Genomic DNA, 27,983 nt, shown 5'->3' on the forward strand with positions numbered 1-27,983 from the left:
CAAATTGATGAGGGACAAAGAGAAGTTGGAAAAGTAATTGCAAATTGATGAGGGACGACAGAGAGAAATTGGGAAAGTAAAAAAAAGTAATGGCAAATTGTCGGTGATGAGAGAGAAGAGAAACGCATGAAAAGCAAAATATAATTGCTTTTCACTTTTTACAATTGAACCGCAGTTTCTAATGGGACCCACGTGAAAATAAACTGTGTTTTGAAGTTAACCAAACATGTGTTTTACTGCTTTTCTCTCAACCTCAGCCGCAACAGCTTAGCCAAACGGCATCTTAGACTAATTCTATTGTGCTTAAATATTAGTTATTTTCTGTTTTTATTTTAAAGAAATAAAAATATATAATTAGGACAAATAAATTTTAGGTCAGAATATTGTTCTTATTTTTGTTGAGCTGCTGATTTTATATTATCTCTTCTTTTTGTATTTTTTATCTTAAAAAATATCTAATAAGATATTATTAGTTATTTTTTAAATATCAATTTTTATGCTGTTTAATTTTAAGATACTTGACGTAGATATTATATTTGTGATTAAGTCCTCTAATAATTTTTTTTTTTTCAATTGAGTGGCTATCTAATTAATTGGATAGGCAATTTAGTCAAGTTAGGTGGATTCGGTTTGGATTGTTTTGTGTTCAGGTTGCATTTGAATTTGGGTTAGCGTGCACATGACCATGACCACCACCCTAATCTACTGGGTTTTGGTGGTTTTGAGTCAAACCCATGAGTTTGAGTTTTTTTAATAATAAGGAACTCAATTGTAATTATAAGGATAATGTTTATACACGCGTGTCAAAATCATAAATAGCTCATATATAAATTTATGTGTGGAAATAACTAAATATACATTAATTATAAGATATAAAAAAAAATAAAATCAATTTTTAACATCATAAATTTAAATAATCATGAGTTGGTTTGCTGCACAGAGAAGAGTAAATCTGTCTTAATGGAGACTTAAATAAAATAATTCACATGAAAGTGAAAAGAATAATAATAAGTGACACCTAATTTTTTAAATCTTAATTTCAAAAATAATATTTCTAGCAATATATTTGTTGGAAAAGTGGACTTTTACTCTGAAGATTTTTGGTTTCAACTGGACTTCCAAACAACGATATAAACTCATAGGTTCGAGAAGAAGAAACCCTTTTTGTTCCGATAGGTTCCAACTCGAGACCCTGAAAAGGGAACATTGATGCCTGTTGAGCTACTGCTTGTTGGTTACCTTTTAAGAATATTTCACCAGCCAAGGCTTGGCGATGGCCTCTAGTTTGTGGCCTGAAAGTTTTTCTTATTGGTGGAGGAAGCTTGCTGATATTCTTATATTCTCATCAAGGCCGCTCTCTAGGTCGGCCTTGTAATTCTTGCAATGGAACAATATTCACCTCTGATCAACTAAATTATGTTTTATATTTTAGCTATTTCTTACATCATTTCATGTGTAATTAAATTTCAGTAGTGGGCTTTAGGATCATCAAGTACTCTTAGGGTGACGAAGGTGGGCTTAATTAGGATCTCAGTAGTGGATCCTGAAGAAAAAAGGACCAAAAACGTAGTAATTAAATTTCAAACGAGACAAATGTATGCATTTCTGTTTATGATTCTATTGTATATGTTTTTTTCCATTCCGGTATATAGACATTACAGCCTCCCTCTTTGAACCATTCCAAGGCAGTTTTGTTCTGCAGGAGCGGTAATTAAGATGAATTTAATTTGAGTGCTTGATCTTCAGCGATTAAATATAATTGAAATGGAAAATCGAAAACGGCATGCATATATATACCATTGTTGGGATCCCAGGGCAACATGCGGTGACATCACTGGAATTGTTTTCTACTTGAGCAAAAAAGAGCTTGGAAGAGGGGCCAGAAGTACTTGATTTTGCACCGATACGCAAGAGCTTGGAAGAGGGGTCGGGACTTGAAAGAACAGGTTTCTGAAAGCGTGGAAATAATCTGGTAACCTGTAATATCGACAAGCTTGAAATCGATTGAGAAGGAAAAACAAAAACAAAAACAAAAAGAAGGACAAGCAATGAAGAAAGGAAGAAAATGCATGAAGCTAGAAGTCGATCGTAGCGTGCAATGGAACTTCCATATTAGATTTTGTTTATTAATGCTTAGGCACCCAAATCCTATGAACTTATGATGATGTTTTTTGTGCAGGATTGAGAGAAGTTCGAAGCTGGAGTTTACCTAGGACATGCCACACTTACGGGTGAAACTGAAGCTGCTGGTACCAAGGATTCACTTGTCCAACAAGTTTGTCAGCTGATTGTTTGTAAGAAAAACAAGAACATGCAAGGATGAATCTGGCAGCTTATTTTTGCGACAAATGGGCATAGATATGAACTTTTATCTGTATGCAGTGGAACAGATGCTGCTGTTTTGCGTAATCGTATAATGCTTCTTGCTGGTTGATAATTGGTTTACTTTCTCTCATCTTTCGTAGCTATTGATGAGTACTATCCCTTTCGACAGCTTGTGATTTGTATGCATCTTATGGAAACTCAAGAAGAGAGATAATTTCAGAAAAGCTTGTAAGAGGTGTTTGATTCATCCATTTATAGTCTTACATAATAGCCTAACTAGATTTATACTAAAAACGAAAATTGCAACAACTAATAATAATCCTAATCTAACGAAGTTAATTAGATCATATCAGAACTCAGAACTCCTTAGATCCTAATCCTGTTAGCTTGTTTTTCTGACTTTCCATTGGACTTGTAACTTTAAAAATCCTTGGATCTCATCAACGTCATGGCACAAACCACTTCTAATTGGAGACTTGGATTATTTGCATTTCAGATTACTTAATGAAATAACCTGTAATATCTTTCTGAGTCAGAGAATATTAACCTTCATTGCTTGATTATCTAGGGAGTCTTATCGCTTGTATATACTTCTAAGAGTAGCGTCTCTTCAGATCATGACTGTACTCAATTTCCCTATGACAGATGCCATCAAGATCTTTGAAATAGCGTCGCGTATATCCAATCCAGAAAGCGTATCATCCCTGGCGGTGGAACTGAGAGCTGTTATTTGAAGCTACCCTGAAGCTGATTTGGATAATTACAGCTCAGGATTTTCTTAAAACTAAGATCATTGTTGTCCTTTTCCCTAAACGAACTCTGTAAATGTAGAATGACCATCGCCCTTGATTGATAAAGGGTTAACTACTGTACTTCAAATTTTTCATGGACTCTATCTAGCCTGTCGCTACCCCCACATCGCGGTGACCCTCCCGCCAGGACTCCTGCACCGACTCTGTTGGGAATTCTGCCGTGCTTGCTGCTGTTTCCGCTTCCATAACTTTGCTGGGGATATCTGCTGCTGCCTTTGCTTCTTCTCAGCCTGCTGGATAAGGATTCTTCAACGTTGTCTTCAGAGCAAAATTCTTGTCCCACCATACGGTGAAAGAAGCCTTTCCAATACCAAAGAGGAAAATCATTATTCTTCAATTTTTTTATATTATCCATTATCTCTTCACCATTCATTTTTTTTCCAAAACTCAACTCAATTTAGTCCTGTCTATTTCTATTTGTTCTATCCCATGTAACATACCAAACACAATTTTAGTGGATAAAAAAACACAGTAATTAAATTGCCAAATAAACTATCTCAAAGTGACTTTGACAGTGCTGGTGATTGATGCTAAAACATTGTATTAAAAACAATATATAATAAAATAATGGAAATCTTACGAATATATATTGATGGCGTCAAGTGGTGAGGTTTGTAAGCTATAATCTTCAGTTCTTTATGTATTAATCTGCTTATGTAGCATTTAAAACAGAAGGGAAGATTATATAAAATTGATCAGTGCATATATAATTATGATAAAGGGACATTAATTATATATAATCTCGTTTAACACGAAATCTCTACCCAATGATACCTCTTCTGATTCAGCCATACTTTCCATGTTCCTCTGTTTGCTCACTGCAATATTAGCATTTGTTTAATTTAAATAAAGTGAAAGATTAAAATAAGTAATTTATACATAAATATATTTAATTGAAGGGATAAAGATAAAAATATAAAATAAATTTATCTCGGTCATAGTTCTGGAGTCTGTCATAGTTTTAGAGTAAATTTCTATCATTTCAAATATAAAGGGCATGTTTCTCCTGCTTTCACTGTCTTTTTATCTTATGTCCAGAAACAGTAACTAAACATTAGTGTTTAGGTGTAGATGCACAACCAATCAATACTCATTCAATATTAATTCAAATAATATATATATAAAAAAATCGTCTTGATAATATAGAAGTTTTTCCTTGTAAATTCATCATTCAATTAATCAAGCTTTCCAACTCATCATTGTTAAGTTATAAATTCAGAATTAGTGTAGAATTCTTTGGGATTTATATACAAATAAAATCTCAAATCCCAAGCTTGGATATGTTCATGAAAAACAACAACCCGATTCCATATGCATACCTCCCTATGATTAACTCATGAGGATTCCATTATTGGAGGAAAAAGCATCCCCACAACACCTCCTTTTTTCTTTCCTATCATGTTACGCTCTGTTCAACTCAGATTTTTAATTTGCTAGGAAGTGCCTCCTCCAGTTGAGTTCAGGAGCTCCACCTTGTTGTTCTTCCTCCACACCAACACGAATTATAACCCACTTCTGAAATATTCAATAAAAAACAAAAACACTTTGAAAATATTCAATGAAAATACTAAGTGGCAACAGTATTCAACGCCAAGTGTTGAAACTGCCACGTATGGAAAACGTGGCAGCATATGAGAAACCATATCAAAAACAAAACAAATGTAAAGTTTCAATGCATGTCGACATTTTCCATCTCTTGGTAATGCCTCTATGTCAGCATTCACAAACTTTTTTCTTGTTGAAAGTGTTATCATTGTAAGCATAGAAACATTGGGGATTGCAGTAGTGTTTATCGTGTCATATATGATAAAACAAGACCCGCCTGATCTTCTGTACGTTGCACAAAAAGAGGAAAAAGGTTTCCAATAATGTATGGTGTTCTAAAAGCCTCACAACTTGTGTCGATAGTTTGTGTTTCTCTGGATCTGAAATGGTATATGCTGTTCAGTGGAGTCGTCCTATTCTATATAGGATGTCAAAATCTGATAGGAGCTTAGTGGGATTGTAACAGGATTGAACGGATCCTAATAGGATTGCATGATCTTATTTTTTAATGAATCTGCATGATTGTATTAATCCTACCAACCCTGCAGCTTCATATCTATCTTCCTCATCATGGCCAGTGGGCAGAAACCGAAGGGGCTCAACAAGTCATGTTTTCTCCTCATAGGTTGTTATATTTTTATCTTCTTGATGAGCTCTTAGATTTTCCCTGATGAATAACTTTTCAGTTTTATGCTAGAACATGAACAATCTGCTAGAAAGGATGTTAGTTGATTTGAATTCATTATGTTTTTTCCGTTTTGATAGTGATAGCTGGTATGGAAAGGTTTGCATTCAAAGGGGTGGCATCAAATTTGGTAACTTATCTTACAGATGTGGTTAAGATGAGCAACTCTGCTGCAGCCAAGACTGTTAATAATTGGTGTGGATTCACATCCATGTTACCACTTCTAGTTGCATCGCTTGCTGATTCATGGGATCGGTATTCCACCATTCTAACCTCTTCCTTCATTTATGTTGTGGTTAGTATTTTCTTTTTGTTTATTTTCTGCTTTTGAAATTCTGTGAGCTTACAGCAATTGGAAAATATTTTGGTGATCACAAGTCATATATAAATTCTTGATTATGATTAAGCTTACAGCAACTTGCCTCTGTAATTGTAGAGACAGTTTTTGGTTTATCATTTTCCATGGTAAATTTGCTTTTGTTCTTCTTAATTTGTTCTTTCAAGGGACTTGTGGCATTGACATCAACAGCATTGTCTTGGGCAAGGCATCCCACCAACAAAATAAGCTCCTCGTACCTGTTTTGGTCGCTCTGTTTGATTTCTCTTGGACAAGGTGGATATAACCCATCTTTACAAGCCTTTGGAGCAGATCAAATTGCGAACGATGATGAGCTGCCGAGCACAAAAGATGAGCAGAAATCAAATAAGAAGAGCTTATTCTTTCAGTGGTGGTATTTTGGGGTTTGTGGTGGCAGCCTTGCTGGTGTCACAGTCATGTCCTATATCCAAGACACATTTGGCTGGGTACTCGGATTTGCAATTCCTACAATCGCAATGGGAGCATCAATTTTACTGTTTTGGTGTGGAAGCAGAATTTATGCATACAAACAGGATGATGCCATCTCTGAGAGGCCTTCGCGGGACATAGTTCGATCCATTAAGGAAGCCATGTCGAAATTGATGAATAGCAGAATCACCTTACCAAACAACAATCCTGGAGTTGTTGAGCTAGAGTAAGATTTCGTATTGTCGGTCTCAAGTATTTTTGCTTTGAAATCTCCTCGAGTATTTATGTTAATGCTACTCTTTTACTTGTTTATAGGCTTCAAGAAAAACCTCTCTGTCAGAATTCAGGCAATGCCAAGGGATTGAAGGAGGAACCCTGCAGTGGTATGAACTACCTAGTTGAAAATGGAAAAGTAGTCTTAAGGCTTTTGCCGATATGGACGATGCTGCTAATGTTTGCAGTCATCTTTCAGCAGCCTGCCACGTTCTTCACCAAACAGGGAATGACAATGAAGAGGAATGTAGGCAGCAGCTTCAAGATCCCACCAGCTACACTACAAAGTGCTATTACAGTTTCTATAATCCTCCTGATGCCATTTTATGATGCGTTGCTGATCCCATTTACTCGACTGATTACTCGCGACAAAAAGGGTATCAGTGTGACTCAAAGAATGGGTATCGGGATGGTACTGTCCATAATAGCCATGGTCATTGCTGCATTGGTTGAAACAAAAAGACTCGAAATCAGCAGAAAAATGGATCCAAAATTGGAAACAGAGGTTCCATTGAGCATATTTTGGTTGCTGCCTCAGTACATTCTGCTTGGCATCTCTGACATCTTCACTGTTGTTGGGATGCAAGAGTTTTTCTATAGTGAAGTTCCTGTAAGAATGAGAACAATGGGAATTGCACTATACACTAGTGTATTTGGGGTGGGAAGCTTCTTGAGTGCCCTGTTGATTTCACTAGTAGAATATTTCACAAGCTCAAGAGGCAAAGGGCGGAGCTGGTTCTCTGATGACATGAGAGAAGCCCGTTTCGACAGATACTATTGGCTTCTAGCCTTGTTAAGTGTACTCAGCTTAGTGTTTTATGTTATTTTCTGCAAATGTTTTGTAAGCAGAAGCAGTGATTTGGATACTGAGAACTAGGCGAGGGGCAGAGCTGGTTCTCTTATGACATCATAGAAGCCCGTTTCGACAAATATTATTGGCTTCTAGCCTTGTTAAGTGTATAAGTTTACATACTGTTTGTTTTTATATTTGAATATTATTTTTTATAGGTTGATATTAAAAATATTTCTTAAAATTTTAAAAAATATTATTTTAATATATTTTTAAGTAAAAAATAATTATTACAACATTTCTAAATATCCCATTAATGTTTTATGTTATTTTTTGCAAGCAGGAACAGTGATTTGGATAGTGAGAACTTGTGAGAATAGAGGAAGGCTTGATTTGTTAATAAGTTGTTTTGGTATTCTTCAGCTTCAATAATTGTTCTTTGAAACAAGAACAAGTTAATGAAATTTCGAAGAAAATAAATTAATTGAACCCTAAACAAATAAAAAGGGTGTTCCAGTATATCTTCTTCTTCTTCTTCCTTCTTCATCTTCTACAGCTTCCTCCCATCATTTTCAAGAGTGCCTTTTGAAACTTTAATTATCTCTCTTCAGCTTCATATGAATAATGAAGCTTCTCTTTTCCATTCCTTTTTTTTTTTTTTTTTCAAAGAGTATTTTTTATTTTAATTTTATCATGATATTTATTTTTTAACAGTCATCCTATTTATTTTGTGATCCTATTTATTTTTTTAATCAAATAAGTTAATTAGATTATATTCAAGTAATTCTCATAGTATTTAATTTTAAATCCATGATAAGTAAGGGAGCACGTTAAAAGATTTTTTTTTTTTTAAATTTGTTTTATTAAACAATCAGGTTATTTTTAGATCTGACAAAGTAAATTGTAGTTTTTTTTAGGATTGTGGTAACGGTTACAGTTCAAGTGTTTTTTATTTGAAAATATAAATAGTATTTTTTTATTTTTAAAAAATTATTTTAAGATCAATATATAAAAAAAAATCTAAAAAAATATATAAAAAATATAGTTTTTAAAAAATAATTTAAAATTAAAAAACATACAGTTTGTACGAGCTAAAGATATTGAACTGTTTGAATTAGCGGTCTAATTATTAGCATCAACGGCAACAAATCTTTCCCAGATTGCAGTTTTCAGCCATGGTCCTGTGGCAGCAGTGACCGTTTCATTAATATGGGCTTAGGCCCAGTATTGATGAACCCACAAGGCCCATTTTAGACTGCAACTCCATGTCCTATGGGCATTCTCAGCCAGCAGGAACTAGGCCCATTTCCTATGCTAAGGTTTATGTTATTACACTTTCAAACTGGCTCTAATAAATATGACAAAAACAAGCCTAAATAAATCTTGTCTGCTTTTGGTTAATCAAATTCTTGTCTTAGATGGCTGCAGGATACCGCTTCCTAATGAAATTTTTTTTTTTAAAAAAAAAAACAAAAGCAATTGCAATTGCGGGCTTTAGCTCTCTTTGATCTCTTTGAATAGATTAGCTCTAGGTTTTATCAGTATGCGTCTCTTTCTGGGCCAACTGCCCTGTGGTCAGTAGGGTTGAAGCCCATGCTCTGAGGTTTTCTCCGGCATGTTTCTCGCTTTCCTTAAGACCAGAGGGAAGACTCCAAGCAACCAAACAAAAAGTAGAGCATATGGACAATGAAAGCCATGCCCATCACTTGCCTCGTGGAAATTCTGGAGGCAAAGAAACAGGAGAACAGAAAAAATATGTGTAAATCGTAGACAACCTGACAGAATTATCTTAGGTCAACACGGTTACTCATTAAGATAGCTATCCTTGGAAAAAGTCAATGCTTGGTTGCTTGTTTATTATTATTTTTTTTATTATGATAATGATTGTTTTTTATTTAAAAATATATTAAAATAATATTTTTTATTTTTTAAAATTTATTTTTAATTATATCAAAACAATCTAAAAATAAAATAAATATTAATTTTAGACTTAGTTTCCAAACTATAATAATAAAAGCTACAATATATTAAGCATTCACAATCTCAAGAAGCTTGAAAGCAATAACATTAATCTTAGTACTCGTGTATCTCAGACTCTATTTGATATCATGATATAGATATTTTTAGTCTAAAAATAACTTTGAAAATGATTTGATTTTTATTATTTAAATATATTTTTCATTAAGAGTGTGATATAAACTTTAATTTAAAAATAATTATAATTTATGGCTTCTTTTAGATTTAATTTCTAAATTATAATTATAAAAGCTACATTATCTTAAATTAACACTTAATGCATAGTATTTATAATCTCAAGGAATATATAATGTATATTTGAAAATGTGATTTTAGTTATTTTTTAAAGTATTTTTTATGTTGAAATATATTAAAAAGATGTTTTTTTATTTTTTTAATTTTTTTTTTGAAAACAACCCATTAAAATAATTTAACATATAAAATAAAATTAATTTTTAATAAAAAAATAATTTTTTTAAAAAATATAAATTCATCCACGTTTTCGGGCTCATAGCTTTTCATTCGGAAGTCATCTGTGGGTCAACTGTCAATAATTGTATACAATGAACCTTTTTTTAAAAAAAAAAAACCAAAAAACCAAAAAAGCATGACTTTGAATTTAGCTACCAAACTTAATTTTCACCAATCAGAATCTTCTGGATTGAAAATGAAGTGTGAAAAAAGAGAGAAGAATTATGACCTTTTGAAATAGTGATATTGTATGAAGACGCGTGGAAACTGCTTGGAAAAGTCCTTTGCGATTGCATTCATTATCTTCGCAGACACGCATAACAATCATTAAACAGGAACACCCTCTTCCTCTAACCAAAAGTAAAATCTTAGCCTCAACTGATCAGCTTCTTCTGATCTGAGCACTTTAATTTCTTTGAGTGACAGAAATGTCTCATAGGAAAATTTCACCTCCACAGTATGAGCAGACAGGAACACCCTCTTCCTCTAATCATCCTGGTTCGTCTTCTGGTTCTCCCCAGGATCATCAATTCGTATTGCTGTATCTAAATAAATTAATATTGTGTAGATAACTTTAATTCATTGACTTGCAGGTGCAGCTGAATATGTAGATGCAGCCGGGGGATCAAGCAGAACCATTGCAAATTACTTTGACCGTGGTAATTAAGACTCCTTCCCTTGAATTATTTGATGTATTGCTCTTTATTTTTCTCATTAGGAATCGATAAATCAAGGATGGGTTTCTTCTTCAGAGAAAACTAACATCATTAATCATGTGTTATAATTGCAGTTAGATCGGCTGGTCTCTTAGACACAATGAAATTTGAGGCAAAGAAAATCAGAGAAGGCGGGAGGAGGAACATTTTCAATCAGAAATTTGACGTTAGAGCAGGAGAAAAGCTGCTAAAGGCATCACACTGCTTTTTCTCAATTGAAACTGGTGCTGTTGCAGGACTTCTCTTTATTTCAACTGAAAAGATAGCATTCTGCAGTCAGAGATCAATTACCTTCAATTTTCCTCTTTTGCAGCAAAATCAAACAGTTGAACAGGTGAATAAGTATTTCCTCTTTACTATATTTTTCTTGTCTCAACTAGGCGAAGTCTTGTTCAATTGATTGCAAGCTGTGGTTTTATTTTTTTTAAAATGTATTGATACACTAAAATATTGAAGCATAGGATGCAGAGTTCGTCTGTCTTCAATTTCTTCCTTAAAAAAAGACAGACTTCATTTCTAAACCATGGAGATATTCAACTCAGTTAGACCTGATTAACCTAGTAGGTGAATTGATAATCTGGCCATTCATGTTAAAATCGAGTTTTGAATTGAATAGGTCAATCCACCCAATTCATTATCTGGCGCTAACAGAGACTTAAGGTAATAACTACAAGTATTTTCCATGAGGGGTTGAACTTATTAAAGGGGGCGCTGTAGCATCCCCATAATTTGGAACATTTTACATTTTAGTCTTAAAATTTCTCATGTTTCTTTTAATTGACTTATGAGTTTTATGAACTGTAAATCATATAATGAAACAACTGAACTGTATGAATTTGCATGGTTAATTGGTCCTGTATGCAAAAGAAACCTGACTCGTTGAAACTTGATATATTCATGAGCAGTTTGAGATACCACTGAGGAGCATTAGATGGAGCAACTATGGTCATCCGCAACAGAAGATCCTACAAATAAGAACAGAAGATAATTCTGAATTCCTGTTCATGGACTTCTTGCGTTACGAAAAAGCTCGTCAAAACTTTGAGAAAGCAATGCGCAAACTCTACCAAGCTAGGTAATTTCAAAGCAAAAGATTAAGGAGTTGATCTCAAGATCAGACAAGTGCAATGGTGATGAAGTTCCGAGGCGAAAGAAAAAGGCTCATCTTTTAGACAACATTGTTGTCTTAATTTTAACAGTTTGCAGTACACATTTTACGTACAAAGTTGTAGTTTAGAGAGCACATCAAGAGGAAATGCTCAAAGGGTTTCCTAGCTACCTTTTCCGTTTCCATGGATGATTGAAACCAAATATTCTTCATTTCGGAGGGGAAAAAGAAAAACAGGAAATAGTAGATATTAATATTGAGATAGGAGAAGGATTCCCAGATCAAGTAATTAGATTTGTAGTCTAAAAAGAGAGTTTGTGTTTAGAATTTTGATTAAACTAGTATTTAGAATTCTTCTTGGAATATGATAATTATCCTGTAATCCCTTTATAAATACAAGGTTCATGCATTCAGAATGCATGGTGTAGGTGTGTTGAATATGTATGGATTAAAGAAGGGAGGTTCAAAATTTATTTGTGTGCTAAGTTTTCAATAATTGATATCAGAGTTTTAATAAAAAGGAGACTAATTTTAATCTGAATGATTGGATTAGAGGTCAATGTTAAGAAAGAGTACTTAATTTGTGATTATTAGGCCTCCATTCTTAATTTGCACATATAGCCTCAGCATATTTTTCTTCCCAGAACGTCCAACTTTAGTAAAGGGACCTTAAAGATCTTAGATGAGGCAGCGAGGGAGTGTTTTTACGGAAAAATATAATTAATTATTAAACACGATACTTTATTTTCTATATATCCATGTGAAATCAATTCACGAAGTCCTATACGTGTAATTAAGGTCAATTCTTGTACGCCAGGTCCCATATAAATTGTCAAATTCCTGGTATGAAATGTATTTTTTCCATATCAAGTGGTCCAATGAAAAGTAATTTTTCCATATCAAGTGGTCCAATATATCCTACAATTTATGAGAAAATAATAATATATTATATGTCGTCTGCATGCATTTATTATTGCACGAGAGATCCAATATATCTCTTTGAATTTCTAAAAGATTTATAATAGTGGTGATTGATTTAGGTTTGTGCGTGTTGGAAAACTGTACATCAATTTAACTAAATACATCATTCAAAAGTCTCACTCTTTTTTTTTTCCTTCTTTGTGCAATTAAAATTAAAATTAATTAATCTACAAAATAATACAATCAATTATACAATTTAACCCCAAGAATTTTACATAGAAAATCCGATGATGCGCATAGAAAAGAAAACCATAAGACTATAATCCACCTAAAAACCTTTCACTAACAACAAACAATGAGTTTACAAGTGTTCTTCCTTAACTATAATTAAGGAGTGCAACATTTATAATATCAAGAACAATTTATTCTTGAAATATAATAAAATTAAAAAAAAAGTAGGTTTGAAAAAATCTTATAACACTAACAACTCTGTTTTGAGAAAAATAAAAATAAAAGCATTATATATATATATTTAAAACTTGTTGTAAAAATCTTAACCTGATCTAATAATAAATAAGTTGAAAATCGTTGAAGACATTGCTCATCTTTCTCTCTTCTTTTTTTCCTTTTGTGCTCACTCCTTTTTTCTTGCAAAACCATTATACCTAGACAATGAATTTTTCTAGTTATATAACCTGCTTAGCTTCTTTTATTCATTTAAAAGATGTGGTGATCTATTATATATAACAAATTCTCCCCTTAGTCATCATGTAAGGAATTTTTCATGTGGATGATTAGCTTGTAAACTTAAATTTAGTAAGCTTTACCAAGCTTCTTTTTCTTTTACGAAGCCTTATCATGTCTGACATATTATTATTGATATGATTCTTTTCACTAACAAATGATTTCATATCTATAGCATTTTGAATACATTGACATTTAAAATTAATGTGTGTTTGATTGGGAGTGAAAAATAAAATGATTACTAAGATATATTTCACTTTGACTGTCACAATACAGCATAAATTTTTCTTGAACTAGTCTAAGTTAATGTAATAAAATCTTCATTCGTAGCCACTGTAACATCCTCATCATTTGTATAGAGATTTCCTCACAATAAATCTAAAAACAATGTAATTTTTTTTTTTTAATTTTTAGTTAGAAACAATCACCCGGTTATTATAAATCTTTCTGGAATTTCAAAATTTTTTATCTTCCTAGAATTTTTTTAATTTTTTTAAAAATAATTTTGACATATTAATCAAGATTCAGAGGAAGAGAAAAATTAATTTATAGAGGTTATTAGCTCCATTGCTACATGGAGGAGATGGAATTAAAAGATGGACATGGAATGTACGATCGAGTAATAAAATCGACCTTTACGCGGCTATGACGTCGAAAGATAGAAAATAAAATCTTTTGTTTAATAATTAATTACATGACCTTTTCTTAAGTAGAAAATTAAAATCACGTTCTCAAATGTCAATTGTTAATGCACGGAAACTGTCAGTAGAACCCTTGTAAAGGCTCAACTGATAGACTTCAAATTCAGTCTATCAGAGTTGAATTAGTCCGAATTAAAATTGTTTTTAAAAACATCTGATTTACTTGTTGCCTGGGTTGACCAATAAAATTTAATCAAAATTCAATTAATTTTTTTTTTACAAAACAATATTTTTAACCTATTTTTTTTTTTAAAATAAAATTAATCTATATCAACTTCGATTATCATTCAATATGATAGTTAATTGTGTGATCTATGGGTTGGTGTACACAGTCACGGGCTTATATCCTCCCTCTTCCCCTTATTTTCTATTTACTTAATTTTATAATTTTCTGTAGGGATTACCATTTGGGCCTTCACCTTAATTGCTATATCGGTGATAAGAAGTTGAAGTGGTTGGAGTTTCATAAAAAAAGTGTGGCATTTTGGGATTTTATTTACAGAAATTAATAAGATGTTTTTTCCTTCTACTTTCTAGAAAAGACACCTTTTTCCATGCAGTAAATTACAATTAAAAATATCGTAACAAATGACAAGTATTAAAAATATTTTTGTATCAAAATAACATGTATTAAGATTTATGTACTTGATTATTATAAAATGAAAGTTAAAGTATCAATAGTCATTTAAGAAAAAATGATACGTCGTCTAATAATTTAAAATTGACGAAAGGTGGAAGGAAGTGTGTACTTGATTGAATATTTTGAAAAAATTGGTGTACTTAAATGGAAAAGATTAAGATTCATGTGCTTGATTGAGAGAAGATGGAAGATTGGCGTACTAGCAAATTATTAATGAAACTTGCATGTCTCCTTCTTTTTGTTCTTTCCAAGGTCAATGAAGGTTCATCTACATATATATATAATCTGCAAGGCATCTCAAATATTTTTGTCTAATCCTGCATGCTCCATGATTAAAAAATAAGGATACCCATTACATAAAAGAATAGGGAAGTGCCCTAATAATTTGTGATGGCAACAACATCCAGTGCTGTATTATATTACGACACCGTTTGATAACACGGTACACCGGAGGTTGCATCGCTGCACACCGCGTTGCCCTCCGGGTTGGTTGCCACAAAATTAAACCCTATCCCAACACTAGGCCTGTTTTTGAGAGAGACGACAAACAATATTTGTGGAAGAAAATGCTTTCACGTAACTGGTAACTGAAATACTACGAATCAATTTATGGAAAGTGACAACTCTTTTGAATTTATTATTGCATGACCCACAACAGGATAGACTTGGACCATAATAGCCCTCTACACCACACTGCCATGATTTTGGGTGGCTCATATATTTTATTTTTTCTTTTCTTTTTATAGTTGTCTTCTTCTTCGTAAAATTTAACGAGTTTTCTTAACTGGACTGGCTTTTTTGGTTGATTTTTGACGATGAGATTATAGTAAAATTGAATACGAAAGCTTCTTCCATGGAACTCCTTAACCTTAGGCTTATATACAATTCCAAATCTAACCTAGTTGTATCTCTCTTCAACCGAAAAGCTAGCATAAAAAAGAAAGGCAAATGGAAAAGATATTTGTTTTAGTTTGTGTGTTCTTTCTTCGCAGCATCATCTCTTCGCACGCGATTTCTTCTTGCAATGGCCCTTGTAATACCTTGAATGATTGTGATGGCCAGCTTATATGCATCAAAGGCAAATGCAATGATGGTCCTGATGTTGGCACCCACATATGCAAAGGAGGAGGCAATTAACAGCCCTTCTTCTCCACCACCTTCAGGCAATTGCCCTCTCTCAGGAGAACGTTCATGTAAAGCGCCATCCTTCCCAGCTAAATATAAATGCTCACCTCCAGTGACATCCACTACGAAAGCTAAATTAACTTTGAACAATTTTAGTGAATAAGGCGATGAAGGAGGAGCACCGTCAGAGTGTGATGAGAGGTACCATGCCAAAACTGAGAGAGTGGTTGCGCTATCAACAGGGTGGTATGATGGGGGGTCAAGATGTGGGAGGATGATCAAGATTACTGCTAGTAATGGAAGGAGTGATAGCGAGCATGGGTTTCTGCCACCGTGTGAGAATAATATTGTTGATGGATCAGACGCTGTGTGGGAAGCTTAATTTGGGATTGGATAAGGATCTGGGTATTGTGCCTGTTACGTGGTCCATGGCATAGCTAGCAAAGTTCATCTGAAATGGGCCAATCTTTCTTGCTGCTTATTCAGTGATCATAAGGCGAATAGATAAAGATCTATTTGGCTGTTTCCTTTCTGAACAATTCCCCTCCAAAATAAGACTAAAGGTTGTACTCTTTGCATGAAATGATTAGTATTGAAAAATGAACATCAGAACTTTTTTTTTTAAAAAAAATTCTAATTATTAAACTCCAGTCCACATTATGTGACATAATTTAATTTGCAGTGAGACTGGGGGCAAAACTCTCTGAGACAGTGAAAGTGAAGTTGAGATTAGGGGCAAAAACAACTCAGCAAGCTGGGACGGAGAATGTTTTCAAGCAGGAATTTGGTGTCGGAGAAGGAGAAGAGCTATTGAAGGCATCACAATGCTATTTATCAACCACAGCTGGTCCTATTGCAGGGCTCCACTGATAAGATTGCCTTCTGCAGTGAAAGGCCAATTACCATCCCTTCTCCTATTGGGCAATTTGTCAGAACACCCTACAAGGTGAGTCAATACTTGGGTTCTGATCAGTTTATGCAAGCAAACAAGACTGTTACAGTGATTCATTTTCACCCTAAATGTTGAAGGATAGTAGTGTTATCCAACTTCTTCGTCCTCAGATAGAAAGGGGAAAAAATCCCTTCAATCTGACAGCATCATGATAAAAAAAGATAATCAATTCTATTCTAAAAAAAATATCTCTTTGATGTGGACACTAACAAAGATCCTTTACATAACAGGATCATTTTCTTTTCCTTTTTTTTGTAAATCCTATTGCCTTGAAAAAGCCACAGCTGAAGTACAGAAATACTCACATATGACAATTTTCAATTCTGGTTTATGGATTCATTGAAACATTATTAGAGCAGAGCCACGGGCTCTACTTGGAAAAAGAAGGCATACAGGGAAATTGAGACCACTAACATACTAAAACCAAGAACAAGAGCAGCATAAAAAGGGTACTTCTATTAATACGAAGTAGGTAGCTCTTGCAAGGTTTTGAGCATTCATTCACGAGTTTTTCTTCAAAGCTTTCTTGAACTGGACTTTGAAAGGTAGTAACGCATCACTAAGAGACAGTGTTCTAGTCCCATTATCCTCAATATAAATCCCAATATCCCTGCATAAAACTCCACAGTTACAAACTTTAGTAGGACAGAAAACAAGCTTGTAGTCATCATCAGCTTTCTCAATCTGGAACCAGTTGGTCACCGTATTAAAACCAGGATTTCCTTCAACCCCACCAGTTGACACAAACCATTGTACCTTCGAGTTCGAAGACTTTATAATCTTCCATACAGTTGATTGGGGACATGTTGTCTTCGCTAAAAACTTGATGTTAAGATCAGCAGAAACAAGGATCACACCTTTCTTGTCGTCGGCAGCTGGTGTAAAAGTAAGTGGAAGACCCTTTGATACCTCAAGACGGTCCTGGACAACAGCAAGTGGGCAGCTGGTTTTGTTGCTAGCCATTGTAATCCCACCTCCTCTCCCACGGAACACTGGCAAGATATAGTATTTGGTGCCTGCTACAAGCTTTTCACCATCAATGTCCAGCACTGGTTCAGCAGCAGCAATTGACTGCTTTGTGCAGGCAAAGGCAAGGAGGAGTAAGCACAACCATAACATTGGATAATTCATGTTTATCTTCTATTGATATATTTTTTTCTTGGATGTAAAAATCATTGGAGAGGAGATTCAATTTATCGAACTAGAATTGGGAAAGGGATGCACCGATAGGTGCTAGAAATAAATAATTGGATAACTCATGGAGCACATGTATCTTGTCTTGGCTGTAATCATTACTTCCATCACGCCAACTTTATTTGACTTCTTAAAGTAAGTGCTATGCCTCAAAAAATAGGTGAGAACTCATCGGTGAAACTCGAGCATCTTGACTTAATGTTATCGTGCTTCTTATTCTTTATGCCTTATCCGGAACGGGATCACTACAGATCAGTAAGGTCTCCATGTCTTCAATCTTTATTAAGTTGGTGGAGTGAGCATTTGATTGTTTTAGAATGGAGTGAGCACATGTATCTTGTTTTGTCTAGTTTGGCGTGTTCAAGTCGTAGTTTGGTGTGATCGACGAAAACATGCCCACATACTGTAACCATTCCGATGAACTTCCAAGCTCTCCCCAGTCCAAATCCAGCTCAAGAACAATAAACTCCCCCCTCTCCCAACTCCAAGATCTTTATATTGTTTTAGAATTCAAAAGCAAAATACAAGAAGGTCCCATTATTATTTGAAAAACCATGGTTAATTTCATTCAAACATCACCGTAGCAGAGCCAAGGTCTCCACCCAGAGAAAGAATCACATATCAGAACCCGAAGTGTTTGATTAGACGAATTACAAACTGTAAATAAAAGAGTCCCCTTATACAGTAATGAAAAGTTAATTATAAGAACATTGTATTATTAAATGTTTAATTTAAAAACAATATCCTTTCTATATAAATCTTTAGAATCTTCCGGGGCAGATGTGGCTTTGGATCATAATATCCTATTATCACACGTCAGAAATGCATGGTGCACAGGCTTTACTAAGGTAGCGATTAGGAACGCGGTTGAAACTGCGTTATCAAAAAATTCAAAAGTTTTTTTTTTTACTAAAATTTAATGCGGTTTGTACTTTTTGGATCATTTTGATATGCTAATGTCAAAATAATTTTTTTAAAAATAAAAAAAACATCATTAGCATGTATTTTGACATGAAAAGTTATTTGAAAAGCAACCGTTACCACACTGTCAAACACGCTCTAAGAGTCGAAACGAGAAAGCACAAGCCCAACAATGGATAGAAAAGGCCCAAACCACATAATCTCTAGATATGTCCAGGTTGTCAATTTTATTTCGTTTCGCCTGAAATGACCGAAACATTCTATACCAATTCAAAAAACGAAACAAAACGGAACAAATTTCATCTTATTTTAAATCTTGGTCTGTTTCGAATTTTTCGGCTAAATTCTATCCGGAACGTTCCGGTTTTATTCCACATGTTCCGTTCTGCTCTTGAAAAGCCATTAAATCCAATTGAACATTGTTCAATTTAATTAATTAAACCATCCATTTATAAAAAGCTCTTTTTCATTATTATTTTCAATAACAATGATATTAATAATAATATTGAAAATTATTATAAATATTTTCATTAACAATGATATTAATTTTTTAAAATTAGATTTATCACTAATTTATATGGTTTATATTCATGTTGTTTTTTTATGTTTAAACTTTGTAAGAATTTGAGCAAAACAAGGGATGCTTTGGATTCCATTAGCCTTGATAACAGTGACCTAACTTTATATTTAAAATATTTTTTGTTAAAACATTTTACTTTTATAATATTTTGATATTTTGTTTAAATTGAATTAGTTTAAGTTAAAGATCTATTTAATCTTGACTATTTAGAAATATTTTAAATTTTTAAAATTATATTTATTTGACATTATATGTTTGTATTGCATAATTTATAATTAATTTATCTTGAATTTGAATTATGTTGTTGAATATATATATATAAACAATACAACCTCGAAACGACATGTCGAAACATTCCAAAACTGAAACATTTTATTTCAATTGAAAAAATAAAATACCTACCAAAACGGAATTGCCAACCTTGATTTATAGACGAAATAATTTATCCTTCTCCTCCCATTGCTTGGTAACTAGGAAAATCAGGTAATGACATGTACGTTAGTTTCTTGATCTTTTTTTTACCCATAAAAGAGTGTCTTGAAATTATAAATGGGTTTATCAAGATTTTTAAGTTGTTTTTTTTTCTTATTTTTAAATGAAAAAAATTGAAAAATTGGTTTTTAAGGTTTGAAAACTCAAACCCTCACTTTTCACCCACCTTCGATGGACATAATCTTAATCAGGAGACAAAGTGAAACTTATCACTTTAGATCACATGTTGGCTTAAAAAAATGAGGACCACCTTAATTAGAAAACAACATTAAGTAAAAAGGCAAACATGGTTGTTTCATTTTTGCACGAAAAACTTCATTTTCAAGCAAAAAAAAAAAAAAAAAGTTTCATTTACGCTTTTTTTTTTTTTTTAATTGAGAATAGGTTTTGTTTGATTTTCCAGAGATGAGTTCATACCAAATGATAGATTATTCGAATATCAGTGTTCGATACTCTATATTTTTCAGCTGTTAAATTTTCCTGAAACACATGGTTTCGGCAACCATTGAGAAAGAAGTAAGGAGACCAACGTCACAATAGTCAACATTGTTTCTTTATTAAGTAAGAGATCAAGTCACTAGCAACATACACTTGTATGTAACGACATGAGATACATTTTAATTTCCAAATATGGAATTTATTCCTACAGAAGCACATGGCGTAGCTTATTGATATTGTGTTTGAGCATGCATCATCGATCATGATCTTCAAGCCTTCTTGAACATAACTTTGAGAGGCACGCTGCTAAGAGCCAGACGCCTTACTCCTTTGGCATCAACAAAAATCCCGATATCTTTGCACATAACTTTGCAGTGTTGACACACTGTAGGGCAAAAAACTAGCTTGTACTTGTCTTCGAACTTCTCAATCTTGAACCAGTTGTTCGTTGTTTCCGGACCAGGATTTCCTTCAACTCCATTGGTTGTGACAAACCATTGTTTTGTCCATTCATCGTAGTTGTCAAGCTTCCACGCTGTTGACTGGTGACAGATTGATGCAGCAGAGAATCTTATGTTAAGATCGGTGTGGACGCGGACGACACCTTTCTTGGTGTTCACAGGTGTGAGTTTCAGTGGGAGACCATTTGATGCCTCATATCGTTCCTGGACAACAGCAAGGGGGCAGGTTCTTCTTCCAGTGCTGGCCATTTTTGAGCCCACCACCTCTCCCTCGGACCACCGGCAGGATGTAGTAACTAGTGCCGGTTCGAAGTATCTTTACCAGTGACGTCAAGCACTGGCTCAGGGGCAGCAGTAGCTGCTACCTTAGGCACTAGACCTGCAGCGAAGGCAAAAAGAAGGAAGGACAATGCTAGAATTGCAGCTCTCATTGTCGTTACGGGTTGCTTTCAATGTGGGGTGATGTGTTTATGCTAGAATGAATGGGAAGAGGCTTTAATTTATAGAGTTAGCAATACAATGGGATGCCTGCATGGATGCATGACGCTGGTAAGAACTTCTGAAGGAGCGCTGTGCATGACATTTAAAACTGGTGGCTTGACCAGCCATAATGTCAATTAAAAGTTCTTGGATAAACCTAATCCTATATTTTATGTTCTTGATTAGCTCGTACAATATGATCTTTTATTTGATAAAATCGAGACGGTCCAAAACAACACCCTAATTTTGGAAAACAAGAGTTCCTAAGGTAATAAACTAAAGTTGTGTATTACTATTATTCATATACAGTGTCCTACGTTGACAAAAATTGCATTAATGTTGAAGAGCTTTGTGAGGCACATAGTCAGAACTTCTTGTCTGCTACTACACATCATGTTCATGCTAATCTGTTTATGATCAGTCAAATACTTTGCCTAAGTACTGTCCATGAAAGTCAGAGACTTTGCCTTCTATACTTCTTGTTTGCGGTCTCCACCTTACATCGCATCGCTTGGCTTGTGTATTTAAACAACAATGATTGATAAGACAATATTATACACTAAAATATAAAATAAAAGAAAACCACATTTTAAAGTGCAGGTTTTTTCTTCTCCTCGTAAATCACGGTGGATGGCTTTCTTCAATGAACAGTGTTATGTTTTTTTTTTATTATGATCTACAAATTTTCTCTAGTAAAATTAGTCGTGCTATCCTATAATTTACTTAAATTTATATTTGTCTATTAAATTTTTTAAAAAATTATAGTTTTTATCTTAAATCAATATAAATTGATAAGAAGACTATCATTGTATATATTATATCAGAAATTATCATTCTCTCTTTTTCACCCCCCTGTCTCAAACCAAACTCTAACCACCAGCTACTGTCAGAGCAACTGGTTCAAGAGAAGTTTGAATACAGAAAAAAGTACATGTGCCTTTAAAATGAATAAAAATTGCTTGCAAGTCCCAATTTATAAAATATCTTTATATCTATGTTGATGAAGTTTTATGTGTTGAGATTTTCTTTTCTTTGCACATTCTAACAAATTTAATGTGTTTGATCAATTTTAAAATTTTAGTTTAAGAGTAATGTCGCACGTATACAGTGTTACAGTAAATAAATCCACTTTGTTGGTTTTAAAGTAATCGGGAAAATAAAAAAAAACAAGGAATTCTTATCTATTATAAATGGAAAGCGAGAATGGAAGTCTTTAACTAGTATTTTGATAACTAGAAACCCTAACTAGCCTTAGAGATCGGACATAGAGACTGATTGTATAAAAAAAAAATATTAACATTCTAAATACGCTCTACCTAAAATAAATTGCATTTATTGATTATCTGATATAAATTAGAGTCTTATTGTTTTTGAATTGCTGGTACGTTCACGGTTTAAGAAAATTTCATGGTAAAAAGATCCTTATTTTATCTGATAAAAACCTAACCGTTCTAAAATCTATAAAAGAAATACCTTTTTAATATCAGGAATATGTTCTACGTATAAATTCGTAAACCTAGATACCAAAGAAAGACTATATGTTTTTTAGGTATTTTTAAAATATTGGTCTCGTCCTTATAACTTTAATAAATTGGTTATTCAAACCAAAGTGCATGTTAAAATATATTTTTGAATTTTTGTTGTTATGAAAACACGATTTTTTTTTTAGAGACTTGGTTGTATGCATGAAAATATTTTTTTTGTTTTATATTATTTGCAATGTTTCGACGAAAGCCGAATATTTTAATATTGAATTTGTATATTTATGGTATAAAATTACAAACCAATGTTACACAAAATAGCATAAAAATACGCAAGAAAATCATAAATTTTTCAAAAGGATTATTGAAATTTATTTGATTGGGCTAGACCCGGCCCAATGCATTTTAGTGTGGGTTGGACTTGTCCGGCCCAAAGAATAATGAAGCAGCTTTCCACTGTTCATGTGAATAGTAGAGAGTGAATTATTTCACTTCATTTGCAAAACAATGGAGGGCAACCAGAAAAAAAAAAAAAAAAAAAAAAACAAGAAGAAGAAGAAGAAGAATAAGGAGGAAGAGAAGGAAGTTGACCTGGTGGCGTTGGTTGCGCTAGTGGCTTCTGGTGTTGGTGGTGGTGGTGGTTGTGAACTAAGGGAGCTGTTTGGCCTATGATTTTTCTTCCTTTCTTTGTGTTTTCTGTATTTATCCTTCTTTCTATTTATAGTCTTCTCCTACTATTCTTGTCTTCTTGTTCCTTCCTAGTTCCTATGTTTCTCTTTCTGTTTTCCTTCTCTCTTGTTTGTCTCTATTTTAATCTTTATTTTCCTTCTTTCTTCTGTTTTTTTTTTTTTTTCATTTCATCCACTCTCCATCCTCCTCTATTTCAAACCATTCCCCCATTTCTTTTTGTTTTTCTCCTTTGTTCTCCCCTGTTATTTTTCAACTCTCCTCTCCTTCGTTTCCCTTCTCTCCTAGAATGATCTCTCGATTTTTTTTTCCTTCCCCTTTCTCCTATTTTTTGTTGGTCTTTTCCCCCCCTTGTTTCACCATCTTCTCTGTGATTTTTTGAAATCTTTCCCCTCTCCCTGGCTGTCATTTGTCCTTATGTATTTATAGGCACAGGAAAGAAAGGGGCACCTTACCCCTACCATGGTGTAGGGTAAGGCGAGCAATGGGGAACTATTTGCAGGGCATGGCTCCCCTTGGTTTCCTTATTATGATGGTAGGGTATATGGGGGCATGGGTTATGTTAGGGGAGAGGCAAGTGGGGAGAGAGAGAGCAAGGAAAAAAATGGGGAAAACATTCTTCTTCCCCTGCTGCATATCTAGGGAAGAGAAAGAAAAAGAGCAGTACCATTCAAAACAACACCATTCTTTGATCTTTTTTTTTTTTTTTAATAGTGCATGAAACGATATCATTTTGACCGAAACACGCCGTTTTATTTAAAAAAATGTGGCGGAAAATGTGTCAATTTCCAAATCAATCCTTAATTTTTGATTTATTCAATTAAGTCAATTGCAATTTTGATTTTAGCCATCAACTCAATTGCATCCCTGCCAAATTCCTACATCAACCCTGATGTTGGTCGCCTTTTTTACTTTAGTTCTTGGTCTTAGATTTATGCAATTTGACCCTCCATTGATCAACAAGCTTTCAATTTAGCCTCTAATTTAGTCAATTCCAATCCCTTTATTTACTCGCCCTTTTCAGTTTCGTCCTTGGTTTTAGATTTATTCAATCAAGTCCTTAATTGACCATCAAACTTTAATATTTATGCAATTAAACCCTTGATTTGACCAAATCAACTCTTAAAAATTATAATTTGATCCTAGAACTTTAACTTCTTCTAATTAAAGCCTAAATTGGTTTAAAAATCAATTTATCTTTTAATCAAAACCTTCATAAATTCAATTAAACCTTCAATAAAATTTAATTGAGTCCATGAATATTTGATTTTGAATTTTCTTTCCTCAAATTGAATTTTCTTTATCAACAAAGCTCTCATAAGTCAGTAATATACTATCATATTTTAATCTTTGTATTTTTTTAAACTTTCTCGATCAATTTTGGCTAGTTTCTGAGCAATCTAGCATCCTATTCTCATTACTACATATTTTTTGCTTTCATTCTAATATATTTTTTAATTTTTTTTTTCTCAGGCAAGGACCCAAAAATAGATAATAATAAATGATTAAATGAATTTGGATTTAGATTTATAGCATAAAAATAATTGAAAGAAAAAAGTTGAAAATAAAATGCATAAAAAATAAATGGGACCTTTTCTCCTCTTTTTTTTTTTTTAAATATTTTCACTCAAAGGTCTCATTGTATTCATTTTTGTCCCTTTGGTTTTTTGTATTTTATGTTTAGGTCAGAACTATTTTTTTCATGTTTCAGTCCTTTAATTTTGAAAGAGAAGAGAGTAAATTATTGGCAAAAGGGAATAAAAAAAGAATTGGTCGGCTACCCATTCCTCAAAAAAAAAAAAAAAAATTATCTAAGCTTGTGTCAATTAGTTCATAATGATGAGAGAAGTGCCATAGAGATACTCCGTAGCCATCTCGCTAGAGTGGCCAGAGAAAGTAGATTTGGGCTTAAGAATTTTTTATATTTATTTTTAGTTTCATGTTTTTTTTCACCCATAAAAGAGTGTTTTAAAGTTATAAATGGGTTTATCATGATTTTTAAATTGTTTTTATTTTCTATTTTTCAATGAAAAAAAATTGAAAAATAAGTTTTTAAGGTTTGAAAACTCAAACCCTCACTTTCCACCCACCTTCGATGGACATAATCTTAATCAGGAGACAATGTGAAACTTACCACTTTAGATTACATGTTGGCTTAAAAAAATGGAGATCACATTAAAAAACAAAATAAAGTAAAAAGGCAAACATGGTTGTTTCATTTTTGCACGAAAAACTTCATTTTCAAGGGAAAAAAAAAGGTTTCATTTATGCATTTTTTTTTAATTGAGAATAGGTTTTGTTTGATTTTCTAGAGATGAGTTTATACCAAATGATAGATTATTCGAATATCAGTGTTCGATACTCTATATTTTTCAGCTGTTAAATTTTCCTGAAACACATTGTTTCGGCAACCATTGAGAGAGAAGTAAGGAGACCAACGTCACAATAGTCAACATTGTTTCTTTATTAAGTAAGAGATCAAGTCACTAGCAACATACACTTGTATGTAACGACATGAGATACATTTTAATTTCCAAATATGGAATTTATTCCTACAGAAGCACATGGCGTAGCTTATTGATATTGTGTTTGAGCATGCATCATCGATCATGATCTTCAAGCCTTCTTGAACATAACTTTGAGAGGCACGCTGCTAAGAGCCAGACGCCTTACTCCTTTGGCATCAACAAAAATCCCGATATCTTTGCACATAACTTTGCAGTGTTGACACACTGTAGGGCAAAAAACTAGCTTGTACTTGTCTTCGAACTTCTCAATCTTGAACCAGTTGTTCGTTGTTTCCGGACCAGGATTTCCTTCAACTCCATTGGTCGTGACAAACCATTGTTTTGTCCATTCATCGTAGTTGTCAAGCTTCCACGCTGTTGACTGGTGACAGATTGATGCAGCAGAGAATCTTATGTTAAGATCGGTGTGGACGCGGACGACACCTTTCTTGGTGTTCACAGGTGTGAGTTTCAGTGGGAGACCATTTGATGCCTCATATCGTTCCTGGACAACAGCAAGGGGGCAGGTTCTTCTTCCAGTGCTGGCCATTTTGAGCCCACCACCTCTCCCTCGGACCACCGGCAGGATGTAGTAACTAGTGCCGGTTCGAAGTATCTTACCAGTGACGTCAAGCACTGGCTCAGGGGCAGCAGTAGCTGCTACCTTAGGCACTAGACCTGCAGCGAAGGCAAAAAGAAGGAAGGACAATGCTAGAATTGCAGCTCTCATTGTCGTTACGGGTTGCTTTCAATGTGGGTGATGTGTTTATGCTAGAATGAGTGGGTAGAGGCTTTAATTTATAGAGTTAGCAATACAATGGGATGCCTGCATGGATGCAATGACGTCATGCTGGTAAGAACTTCTGAAGGAGCGCTGTGTATGACATTGAAAACTGGTGGCTTGACCAGCCATAAAGTCAATTAAAAGATCCTGTACAAACCTAATCTTATATTTTATATCCTCGAGTAGCTCGTACAATATGATCTTTTATTTGATAAAACCGGGACAATCCAAAACAACACCCTGTTTTTGGGAGAGGAGTTCCGTAGTTAATTAGCTAAAGTTGTATTATTCATATATAGTTCTGTCCTTTGAAAAAAGTTGCATTAATGTCGAAGAATTTTATGAGGTTATAAAATAAAGTTAGAACTTCTTGTCTGCTACTACAAATCATGCGCTAATCAGTGTTAATAATTTTCTGTGTATTGGAATGGATGATCAGTCAAATACTTTGCCTGGCTGTCCATGAAAGTTAAATATTTTACCTTATATACTTCTCGTTTGCGGTTTACACCTTACACCGCTATGCATGGCTTGTTATTTAAAAAACAAGTATTGAGAAGAACGATAATCGTAAAATAAAAGAAAAGAGAAGAAAACTAATTTTTAAATTGCGTAAAGTTTATTTTAATTATAAATCACGGTGAATGGATTTGTTCAATGAACCAGTTGAGGCTTGCCTATTAGTTAGTCAATTCTTTTTTATTTATTTAGGTAGGGCAATATATAATAGTAAAGATAGAGATTACAATACTAGAATAATGTCTATAATAATATATACATTCTATAATATGCTCTTTCAAGCCGTGGGTAGAGGATTGACCTGAAACTTGAAGCGATAAGTAGTAGAAAATAGCTTAGTGAAGGCATATGCAAATTGATCCTAGGAGAAGATAAAACAAATCTGATTCTCTTTCTTCGCAACCCTATCATGTACAAAATGATAATCAACCTTAACATGTTTTGTACAAGCAAGAAAGATAAGATTCATAGATAAATAAGTAGCATCAAGATTATCACACCAAATGGTAGGATCAGAAACATAAGGGATCTATAGATCTGTCAATAAATACTGAAGCCAGATAACTTCAGCATTGTCATCTACTAAGGCTTTATACTCAATTTCAGTAGAGGAGCGAGCAACTATACATTACTTACTTGATTTCAATAAATCAGTGTCTAACAAAAAAAAAAAAGGAACCATCATAGATTTATGATCATCAATACTACTTGTCCAATTTGTATCCTGTTATGTGCACACGTAGTAATGCGGGCGTGAGTATAGCAACAGAGGTGATTGTGGGAGAAGCAGGGGCACGTTGAAACACATGGACGTGGATCATGCTTATC

The 27,983-nt window shown here is 33.7% G+C and overlaps 5 protein-coding genes and 1 pseudogene across 5 annotated transcripts; 3 read left to right on the plus strand and 3 right to left on the minus strand.

Annotated features, from left to right (window-relative positions):
• The first annotated feature begins 5,043 nt into the window (after positions 1-5,043).
• On the plus strand, positions 5,044-7,420 carry LOC118047166 (protein NRT1/ PTR FAMILY 5.9). Its single transcript, XM_035056353.2, has 4 exons — positions 5,044-5,307; positions 5,448-5,662; positions 5,872-6,380; positions 6,470-7,420. The coding sequence occupies exons 1-4, from the start codon at positions 5,253-5,255 to the stop codon at positions 7,302-7,304; spliced, it is 1,614 nt and encodes a 537-aa protein (XP_034912244.1). The 5' UTR covers positions 5,044-5,252; the 3' UTR covers positions 7,305-7,420.
• Positions 7,421-9,977: 2,557 nt separating this feature from the next.
• LOC118047169 (GEM-like protein 7) lies at positions 9,978-12,001 on the plus strand. Its single transcript, XM_035056357.2, has 4 exons — positions 9,978-10,202; positions 10,298-10,363; positions 10,495-10,754; positions 11,326-12,001. Exons 1-4 carry the CDS (start codon positions 10,133-10,135, stop codon positions 11,497-11,499), a joined length of 570 nt encoding a protein of 189 aa, XP_034912248.1. The 5' UTR covers positions 9,978-10,132; the 3' UTR covers positions 11,500-12,001.
• Positions 12,002-15,313: 3,312 nt separating this feature from the next.
• On the plus strand, positions 15,314-17,705 carry LOC140954843 (kiwellin-like; annotated as a pseudogene).
• LOC118047168 (kunitz trypsin inhibitor 5) lies at positions 16,918-17,827 on the minus strand. Its single transcript, XM_035056356.2, has one exon. The coding sequence runs from the start codon at positions 17,740-17,742 to the stop codon at positions 17,113-17,115; it is 630 nt and encodes a 209-aa protein (XP_034912247.1). The 5' UTR covers positions 17,743-17,827; the 3' UTR covers positions 16,918-17,112.
• Positions 17,828-20,315: 2,488 nt separating this feature from the next.
• Positions 20,316-21,148, minus strand: LOC118047165 (kunitz trypsin inhibitor 5-like). The gene is given in 3 exon segments (XM_035056352.2): positions 20,316-20,949; positions 20,951-21,010; positions 21,012-21,148. Coding segments are annotated over 3 exon segments (621 nt in total). The 5' UTR covers positions 21,129-21,148; the 3' UTR covers positions 20,316-20,505.
• A 4,623-nt stretch (positions 21,149-25,771) lies between these two features.
• On the minus strand, positions 25,772-26,632 carry LOC118047162 (kunitz trypsin inhibitor 5). Its single transcript, XM_035056350.2, has one exon. The coding sequence runs from the start codon at positions 26,580-26,582 to the stop codon at positions 25,962-25,964; it is 621 nt and encodes a 206-aa protein (XP_034912241.1). The 5' UTR covers positions 26,583-26,632; the 3' UTR covers positions 25,772-25,961.
• Positions 26,633-27,983: the final 1,351 nt, after the last annotated feature.

This window comes from Populus alba, chromosome 17 (genome assembly GCF_005239225.2).
Source record: "Populus alba chromosome 17, ASM523922v2, whole genome shotgun sequence".
Classification (NCBI taxonomy): domain Eukaryota; kingdom Viridiplantae; phylum Streptophyta; class Magnoliopsida; order Malpighiales; family Salicaceae; genus Populus; species Populus alba.